General features: G+C 49.2%; 1 protein-coding gene across 2 annotated transcripts in view; it reads right to left on the bottom strand.

Moving 5' to 3' along the window:
- Window positions 1–7,917, bottom strand: part of ipo11 (importin 11) — a 110,718-nt gene extending 102,801 nt beyond the window's left edge. For both annotated transcript variants that reach the window (XM_035380251.1, XM_035380252.1), the window contains exons 1-4: window positions 7,803–7,917; window positions 3,642–3,786; window positions 1,369–1,469; window positions 1–23 (exon numbers count right to left, since the gene is read on the bottom strand). The exon at window positions 1–23 is cut by the window's left edge and continues 50 nt beyond it. In XM_035380251.1, the coding sequence (XP_035236142.1) occupies window positions 1–23; window positions 1,369–1,469; window positions 3,642–3,779 (262 nt within the window). In that variant the 5' untranslated portion in view covers window positions 3,780–3,786; window positions 7,803–7,917. The remainder of the gene's footprint in view (window positions 24–1,368; window positions 1,470–3,641; window positions 3,787–7,802) is intronic.
- Window positions 7,918–10,546: the final 2,629 nt, after the last annotated feature.

Genomic DNA, 10,546 nt, shown 5'->3' with positions numbered 1-10,546 from the left:
TCTTCTCCTCTTCAGACAGCGCGCTGCGGACGAGGAAACAGCCCCGCGGTTTAGACCACGTGTCACAACATCACAATTTCACGCACTTAACCAAAAACCACAATACAGTTTCAACGGATGCTCTGGAAAACTCCAGGTACTTAACCACGGCCACCTGTGGTTTGTAAAAACGGGAGGAACGCAAGAATGGATCATCTTGCTAGTCTCCGGAGTGACTGTGCCTCAGAGTGTTCTTCCCCTGCACTGAACCAGCAGAGAGCTCACTGAGGAGGGACAGACAGCCTGACGGAAGGACGGACGGACGGACGGTCTCAAACAGATGGTTCGAGACAGAAGGACAGAAGGTTCTCGTCCCATTTTCAAAGGAGGAGCGACGAAACGATCATTTCTGCACGGAATAATCCGGCAGACAGCGGTCTCCCAAAATTCCGCTTCGCAAAAGGAAATTAAATGGGCGTGGCGGTCTGCCGCGTGCGTAAAGAGCATTACCGCGCGGTTAGCGGCTCGTTCCCGCCATTACCCAGAATGCCCCGTTCCAGCGGCTCCCTGATAGCTTTTAGAAAGCAGAACGCAGGAAAGTGGTTTTATATGCAAAAGAACAACTGCTCACCCCCCCCATGCACCCCCCCACCCCCCCCCACCCCCCCCACCCCCTCCCACAAAGTCCGTCACACCGTTTATGTGCACTGAACATCCCAGACTGCACCCTAAAATCCCACAAACGCATAGCGGTCCTCATTACCACATGAAAACAGGATCACTGAGCGTGTCACAGCTCTGCAATGCGACACCCATTACACACAGCCACAGCCCACCCAGTGATATTTCAGATTCTAATTTGGGCTTTCAGATTCATACGGGGGTCAAAGAGAACTACAGGAGATTCTTCAGGTTGAGTTCTGTCAGCGGAACGAGGGGGACATGATCGGAAATTAGTGAACGGTTACTTTCGTACAGACATAAGGGTGGAGGAGAAAGAGAAATGAGAGAGGGATGTGGGGAGAGAAAAAGAGAGGGGTGGAGGAAAAGAGAGAGTGAGAGAGGGGGAGAGAGAGAGGGAGAAGGAGAGAGAGAGAGGGGGGGGGGAGAGACAGAGAGAGAGAGAGAGGGGGGGGGAGAGACTGAGAGAGAGAGAGAGATAGAGAGATGGAGAGGGAGAGAGAGGGAGGGAGAGACAGAGAGTAAGAGAGAGAGAGACTGAGAGAGAGAGAGAGATAGAGAGATGGAGAGGGAGAGAGAGAGGGGGAGAGAGAGGGAGAAGGAGAGAGAGAGATGGAGAGAGAGGGGGGGGAGAGACAGAGAGTGAGAGAGAGAGAGATAGAGGGATGGAGAGGGAGAGAGCGGGAGGGAGGCGGAGGACAGACTCACTGTGGTGCTACTCGTCTCCAGTAGCGGTCGATGCCGTTTTTGAAGTAGAGCACAGCGAGCCAGCGCACGTTCACGTCCAGCATGTGGTTATTAAAGATGCTCTGCGGCACACAGAACAGAGTGAGCCTAAGCATTCTCCAACGTGGTCAAATTTAAACACACAGACAGACAGACAGACAGACACACAGCCAGACAGGCAGACAGACAGACAGACAGACAGACAGACAGACAGGCAGACAGGCAGAAAGGCAGACAGACAGACAGACAGACAGACAGACAGAGAGAGAGACAGACAGACAGACAGACAGACAGACAGACAGGCAGAAAGGCAGACAGACAGACAGACAGACAGGCAGATAGACAGGCAGGCAGGCAGACAGGCAGATAGACAGACAGACAGGCAGACAGACAGACAGGCAGACATACAGACAGGCAGGCAGACAGACAGACAGATAGACAGACAGACAGACAGGCAGACAGACAGACAGACAGACAGAGAGACAGACAGACAGGCAGACAGACAGACAGACAGGCAGATAGGCAGACAGACACACGCATCCACAACTGAATAACAGAATAACAGAGAGCCCCAAGTCGCACAGAACCCAAACTGGGTCAAGCACACCCTAGCCCGGTATAAATCACTTTAAATGAGCTACACCCCCACTCACACCATTAGCTATAAACCTGCCTCACCCCCATCCACACAGCCCTTTTTATGGGGGGGTTGGGGGTGGGGGGGGGTTAAAGGCTTGTGCCCTCCGGATGAAAAATAGCAAAAATTGAGAAAATGGCGGAATTGGCGATGGGCTACAATGGGCTCTGTCCCAGCATGCCGAGCGTGGGCATGGGCAGTGCGGTGGAGGCGCGGCGGTGATGGTGCAGCGCCAAGTCGGGCCCGTAACCGTGCCAACCCCGCCAACTTCACACCTTCGCCTGGGTTTGTTCTAGCGGTCAGAATCAAACCGCGAACCGCGCCTTCCTTATGTCCGCTACCTTAAACAGAAGGGACCAGGTCCCCAAAAACCAAGCAAACATTTGCCAGGTTTGGCACGGTCAGCAGAATCACACCCTAGAGGGGAGCGGGTTTAGGGTCGTTAAACGCAGCCGTCGCACACACTCTTCCCTCACCCGTCCTGTCGGCCGCAGCTGAAAATAATTCAGCTCAACGAATAATTCAGTCCAAAAACAGGGCGGATAACCGGACCATCTGGACCGGGCGGTGCCACGCGCTCTGAGTGAACGCCCGGGCACCGTAGCCCCCGCTGAGAGAGAAGGAACGCCGCAATATGGCGCAGCGCCGTCGCCCGGCTTCCCCACTTAAAGAAAATGAGCTGTTCGCAGGAGGACATAAATATCACCTCCTCCCAGCTCTCGTCCAAGTTTCTGATTTTGATCAACTAAACGGCGAGCAATCGGGGGGGGGGGGGGGAGGGAGGCGGAGGAGGGGGGTGTTTTTGGAGACGGCGCTCATTGCGCTAATGGCCGGACTGGACTCGGTCCAGGACTGGCCCGGGACGTCCGGCCCTGCGCAGGTACAGAGCGAGTGCAGGCTACGGGGCGGTTAGCCTAGCGCCTCCAGCAGAGCCGCCCCAGTCCGTCTGAGCCCATTCTGAAACGCTGAAACGTAGCCCATCGTAGCCGAGCGCAAACATTTCATCTAAACGCACGCTAATTGCTCTCTCTGGGAATGTGTGGAAACGGACACAAACGTGGGGGGGGGGGGGGATAAAAACACTTTGCTGGGTGTTAGCCGGACCACCGCAGGCAGATGGCTCGGAGAACGGGCCGGCAGCCAATAGCGGGCCCCCCCTCCAGGCGGCTGGGGGGGGGCGAGAGCCGTCCTGTGCCCTTCGTCAGAGGACGCTCGCGCCGCGACCCCGACAGGCCGTCACCGGCCACTCACGTGCGGGTCTGCGAGCAGCCGGGAGGCTAAAGCAATGGCGGAGCAGGGGGGATTATGGGACTTGCAGTACTAGGACCCTGACTACTACAGAGACAGCACAGCTGACTTTCAGGGAGAACACAAGAACACAAGCATTTTTTTCTCTCTCTCAAGCCAAGTCGCTTGTGTGGTCTGGAGTGGTACAGTGTGGTACAGAGTGGTATGGAGTGGTACTGGCCGGTATGGACTGGTACAAACTGGTACAGAGCGGTACAGAGAGGCAGGTCCCACCAGCAGTACGAAGCAGAGAGGAGTGGTACAGTGTGGTACAGTGTGGTATAGGGCAGTACAGATTGTGAGAGAGCGGTACAGAGAGGCAGGTCCCCACCAGCAGTACGGAGTAGAATCCGGGCTGCGTCTCCCACTGCCGGAGCTGCTCCTCGGCCGGCTTCAGCACAGCCGTGTCCTGGCTGGTGGCCTGAGTGAGAGTCTGCAGCACCACCGTGCTGGCACTGTGGATGTCCATTACTGACCTGGGGGGCGGGGGGGGGGGAGAGAGAGGGAGAGAGAGAGGGGGGGGGGGAGGCAGAGGGAGAGGGGGAGAGAGAGAGGGAGAGAGAGAGGGGGGAGAGAAAGAGATGGGTTAGGAGACAGTTGTGTAACAGAAGCTGCTCGTCTAACTCAGAGGTTGCTTGTTCAAATCCAAAGTGGGGCACAAGCCATTCTATCCTTCAGCAAAGTATTTTTAAAACCTGAACTGCTTCTGCCAAATATTAAGTTTTATACATCGGACAGCTGTACTGAGGACAAAAATTACATTTTGAAATGAAAACTGCACACGTCTCTTTGGATTGGGGTGTGTGCTCAGTGCACACATGACCCTGCTAACCAAAGCCAGCTCTTTAAAACACGCAGCATCCCCTCACACACAGAGTCTTATGAAATCACTCTGCGGGAAGCCAGGCTGAAGAGTGTGAGCCCGTACAGAGGGAAGGGGGGGAGGAGGAGGAGGAGGAGGAGGAGGAGGAGGGGGAAACGCCTCTGACTCAACACTTCGCCTCCGTGGCGGTGAACGGCGCGGCGCTTCAAAAGGACGGCGAGAGCGCTGCGTGACGCAGCCGCGGCGGCGCACCTGTGCACAAACGCAGCTTCTGAAAAGCCAAACCTGGCGCAGGCGCGCGTCCCTTCAGAAGGGAAAAATAATACTCGTTTAGAAATGACGTAGGGACGCGATGAAAGCCGCCGCCCGGAACAAAGGCGCTCTTCTTCTGGGGAAAGATTAAAGTTGAGAACTCCCCCCTCTGCTCCCCCTCGCTCTCTCCCCCCCCACCCCCCCCCCCCCCCTCGCTCCCGTTTCAAAGGCCGCCGGAAGAGTCGGGGCGCGGGCGGCGTGACTCGGCGTCCGAAAAGTCTCGCCCCGGTGACGCCGAGCGCTCCGAAATAGAGAGGTAGGCATATAGTCATGAAAGCAGTTCAAAAATATGTCACATTGATGTCAGAACATGATGTGACGGCCTTCGAAACAATAGCCTATCTCATGGTAGAACACATTTATTCTTCAGAACCCAAAGCAAGTAGCATACGCAGATGTAGCTCACAAAATATGATTTTGCATAGTGCGGAAGTCACACATTATCTCCTGCCAGCATCATACATTTGTGTCCTTAACGGTCACTTCCTCTTTTTTAAATGTGTTTGCCTGGAACGGCTGTCAACGGGGGAGACGGTTAACTTCATTCAGCAGATTGATTTCACACAACGGCTCGTATTTCATCGCCGTCGTCCTCGATCCCCTTGAGAACACAAAACACACACAGCTCTGTGGTGCCACCTAGCTGGTCTGCTGCGGTAATACAGCCTTAAGGCTCAAAAAAAAAAAATTTTAAGAGTATGCAGGGACAAATCATCTTGTCATCACGTTGAGAAACCGTGAAATTTCCTACCCCTTCTTTTAAATAATCCTACTCAAATCTTAGCACAAACATGGAGCAGTCTGTCACTCAGACAATGGATCAGATTAAGAGGAAGGTATTAAATTTGTCTTCAGTGGGAGAAAGTGAGCAGGACAAGGTCAGTGATAAACCCTCGGAAATCTTTGTGAGTGAACAACATCTTAACCAACAGGCGTAACAAAAACATGCATTTCCACAGAAATAAGAAGTGGGTGCTAAACCAGCAATGAGTCAAGCTGAACCTTTACAAACACTGACATCTAGTGGTAGATCAGCAAAACAACAGCCAGAACAAATTCCAATAATTTTTTTTTTTTTTTAATCATTGCACATTGCTGATATATGCTGAAAAATGTTAAATAAGCAAACAATAGAAGCAACATTCGCAGGTACGGAATGCAAAATGTTACAATGTTCTTACATAAGACCTGTTGTTTCTGATACTGTTTCTTCAAATATTTACTTTAATTAACCAGCCCTCTCAACAATTCTGGCACAAATGAGACTTTACAAAAATAATAAAGATATTGGAGCTGCATTGTGTGACTGTGTGTGGGAAATTGCATCATTTATTTTAGGAATTAAAAAACAGTGTCGCTGACAAAATTGTTATCATTGCATCACAAATCGCTTGTGTACTACGTAATAAATCAGTGTCAGGCTCTTCCAATTGTTTTGTTCTCAATGTAGCAAGCTAGTGCTACACCTACAGATCAATGGTAGATATAGCTGGCCATTTAACGTGACTAACAGAATTATTTATTGCATTTTTACAAAAACAACACTGCAAAGAAGCATTTGTTTTTAGCTGATAAACCATGATTCCATTGCTAATATAAAGTTGGCTATTTGGGATCATATCTGAAATATATTGGCAAAAGAAGTTACCACAAGTTATCTTAAAACTATCACTCCTCAACTGTGTTGCATTGGGGTGATTTGCATCTCTGCCAAAACTATTATTCAGCAAACTATCTGGCAAACTACCAAACGAACGTAAACGTTAACATTAGTCCTGCATTGCTTCAGAAGGCAGACATCCTGCTTTCCCTAACCCATGCAGAACAGTCATGTCATGGGAAAAGACTCAACACCAAATTTTTCCATATAGGAGACCGTTGTGTGAACTGGTAAACTACTACCTAACCTGGATAACTAAACCCGGCAGTGTTGTGGATTCCAACGGCGCAAGGGGCTTCTCTCTCTCCTTCCGCTGCCAAAACAAGAACATCAAACAGGCGGTTTGTGTAGCCAGTTACTAAGATGGGAGAACAGGACAAGCTCACGCCTACCACCACTCCATCCAAACCACAGCACCTGGTTAGCCCTTTGTGCTTTGTCACCGTAGGTGTGATCTGACCGGCTTTCAGACACCAGGCTGGTGACGACACACAAGGCAACCAAGACTGGGATTGATGAGCAACCAGGGAAACGCTGAGAGCTATCCTGGAGCTCCAGGATCTTGTGCTCATGTGTTACAATCAACCCCCTTTACTGCACATACAGATTTCTTCTGTGATGGCATGCACTAAACCAGAGTATACACATACCAGAAGCAAGAAATCAACAGGACTAAACAGGATCAAGCTACCTCCAGTGTGCCAAGCAAGAGCATTCAATTCTGTATCATGCTGACTCTCCAAATGGCTGGGCACTGGCTGACTGTACAGGATACTGATGAAGAATCTTGCCACAACAAATTGTTCTGTTAATCAATATTCCAACAATAAGCAGTTACAAATTGCCAGGAATGCAACCACAGCAGTGCCAATGGTAGCGCCACACACATAATACGTTATTAACAGTTAGCTGGCTCCGAAAAAATTTACATTATGCTGCGACCGACGCCTGCAATCAATTACACTGAATCTCATACCTCGCAGTGAGATCTGAGGCGAAATCTGGAAGCAGGGGGAATCCGTAGGGAAGTAATTAGTTAATACTGTCAGCTACCACGAAAGAGACGTGACATTGAGCAATTGTCCGATGTCACAATCGATTACCTTTGCAACTGGCGAGCTGTCAACGCCAAATAGCTCACCAAAGCTTGCTGTTAAGGCTGGCCAGTAGGTCATTTGTCAAGCTTGTTGCGTGCTAAATTAGCTAGCTATCAAGCAACATACACAACTATTTTTCTACCAATCCCCATATGTAGAGCTTCAGTGCCTGAGCAGACGACCAAATTGAGAACAAGACGAAACGGAGCTACCCTGTTAGCTACCCCACTCACGTCGCTCGAACCAGATGTAAACCACTTGCTAGCCAAATACCAATGAATAATCTACTCAGTTGTTGCTGGCGTTACTGCACACATAACTAGCTAGCAGGCCAGCGCTACAGCCTTCCGACGAAGTAACTAAGCATCACTGTGCCTTTCAATTGACGCGACACAAAGCACAAAATGTTTCTGACACGATTATTCCAAAAAACGTGACAACACAGCAGCAACACACAGAGACGGCTAGCGTCAACGCTCATGGCAGCTAGCTAACACGTTGGCAGGGGCAGATAATATAAACAAATGAATATTATTTTTTACAGTCAAAGGAATGTGTTTGCGTCTCGCAAGCGTCGTACAAGGATTTGAAGTTACTTACTTCTTGTAAAATGAATATGTTCCGGAAAATCAAAACTATGCTGGTCTCAGCTCTAGCTACCAAGTCAAAACACACGCTGTTAGGATGGCGCCATCCACACCGTATGTGGCGCGCGTTGATGACGTCACAACAATATTCTGTCATTCTCGTTCTAGTTCTCAAGAATGTTGTTGTAAATAATTGCAGGAGTGGTTCTCAAGAGTGTGGAAGGAATCATGAACGGAATATGTTACCGTGTAGTTTAATTTCTTTTCAGATGACATTAGATATGATGTATACGATTTTCCTTTCAGTAGTATACAACATGTAATTTATGAAGTAACTTCACATTTATACATTTTTGAGGCTGAATTGTCTAAATAAATGCAACCATATCTGGTGCTGCTGTGTCTTGGAATTTATTTATTTATTCATTTATTTATTTATTTACACATACATACAATTAGCTATGCCTTTGTAAACTACTGATTTTATGATATAGATTATGTATGTGTTGTGAATTCCTTTTAAATTGTGACGTAAGCGATGACAGGCGGAACTTGTTTTCGATGGTGGAAACTGTTGCTATTTTTACTTGCGCATTATCGTTTGTGACGTCACACAGCGTGCATGGAAGCCTCGAGCCGCTACCCTGAAACCTCCCACTGTGAGACAACAGAGAGCACAGTGAGAATAAGGGGATTTAAAGCAAGCAAATTGCTCTGCTGTTCAACAGCTTGTCACATTGTCCATAACTGCCAACAGGTAAGTGTACTATCAAATCACTGGACTGTACTAATTAATATTTGTTCATAATATTTTTGCGGAACACCCTCTATCCAGCAAATTACGTTCTCTCCTTACATTTCAAGTATAATAAATGCATTATTTTGCCTATAATAAAAAACGGGTTTTTTTTTTTTAAAGGCAAAGATGAAATTGGGGAACTGTTTGAAATGATTTGTATGCACCAGCTCTGATGTTGAAGATGTATGTCAAATCTCTCAGTGGATGGGAGGGGAGGGACTTACCTCAATATCTACTTCAGCATCACAATTTGCTTAGCTCACTGGCATGCCAGATCAATTTATGTCTGCTGGACTTCCCAGCAGTGTGTCCATTCAATTATCACATCTGGTAGAGTAAGGAACAGCAAGCAGGGTCATAAATTGAACCCAGTGTTTGGTGAAGACTCCATGGCAACAGCTGGAGAAGTTGCACAGTCAGATGGTCAACATGACCAAGCAATCTGATTGTCGGTCACATGGCCAAACATTATTTCCCTGGAACATTGATCTCAGTTCAGATCTCTTGAATTTGGGCAACACAATGTTTCCAGACAGAAAGGAAGACAAGACAAGACTCCTGACGGGGTGTAGACCTCCCAGATCAGCTACTACAGTGGCAGACACCAGTCGTCCCCGTTCTCTCCTTGTCCACTGTGCACAGAGGCAGTAAAATGAATAGGAATGTAGCCTGGTTCATAGACTTCGAGGGCAAGCCAGGACACGAATCACGGCGCGAGGTTCGAGGGGAACAGCTTAGACTCCGGGCACTGCAACAAGCCGCAGGTATGGCACTGTGGAAAATGAGCTAAGCCAGCCCGGCGAGGGAATTTGGTGTTTGTGTGTGTTCTGCTTCATCAAAGCAGTCAAGGATGACTGCACACTGGCATGGAGCTCAGTCAGAGAACAGCCCACACACACACACACACACGCACACACACGGACACACACATTAACATACATACACTCACACAGAAAATGTCATTACTTCTCTGGTGTGCGTGTGTGTGTGTGTTTGTGTGTGTGTGTGTACGTGCATGTGTGTATGTGTGTGTGTGTGTGTGTGTGTACGTGCATGTGTGTGTCTTACCCCCAGCTCTCTAACTCCAGCTCTGTTGTATCTCACAGCGCAGAGGTCCAGACTGTGTCTCGTTAGGCAGCTGCTGAAACAGTTTGAGGCAGTCGCAGAGCAGACGGTGCAGCCGGAGCAGCCGGCTGCGGTGATGCAGTCGCAGGCGCCTGCGCAGACGCAGGCAGCGAAGCAGAATGGCTGCGTCGCAGACGCTCTGCTTCCGCTGACAGTGAGAAAGGAGATTCTGCTCCCTGCGACGTTCGGTAGGTTTCCCCTCTCTCAAGAGCGCAGAAAGTGATTAGGCAGGGGTTACACAGGAGTCTGTTTCATTCAGCACAACTGAAAAGTCCACTCCAGAATGCTGCACCTTCATTCTCTATTTAAAATTGATATTGTCATCTGTAAGGGCACCTACGCACTGCAGATGGAGGGACGGTAAATTCAAAGAGAAGACAGTTGCACTTGAACTCATGCCAAAGGACGGTTGCATAAGTGGTTGGGTAAAAGAGGAGCGTTTGACCGTTGGCTCGTATTTGAGTGAGGTAATGATGTTCGGCCGTGCTCCTGAAGACCAACAGGCCAGAGAAAGAACGGCCTGCATTACTGACTGGCACCGAACGTCACTCAGGCTGTATGATTGCTTTCTGCGTTTTTCACCGAAGCTGTCGAAAGTGACGGCAAAGAGGCGGCTGAATTATTGCTATATTTATAATGGGAAAAGGATGCTTTCTGAAAACTGGCTCCATTGATGCATTACTGGCATGGGGTGGGAAGGGCCATGGCAACAGATGCACTGCGGTGAAAGTCACCCTTGATGCGTTGCTGCAGAGGAAAGGTCCAATTGAAAATGAATGCTGAGCACATCGTTTTAGCCCGTCTGGCAGGGTGTTTTTCTCGTCTCTCCAGCG

The sequence above is a fragment of the Anguilla anguilla genome, chromosome 10 (genome assembly GCF_013347855.1).
Source record: "Anguilla anguilla isolate fAngAng1 chromosome 10, fAngAng1.pri, whole genome shotgun sequence".
NCBI lineage: Eukaryota > Metazoa > Chordata > Actinopteri > Anguilliformes > Anguillidae > Anguilla > Anguilla anguilla.
Note: the sequence above shows the minus strand (reverse complement) of the source record. Positions and strands in the feature narration are given on the sequence as shown.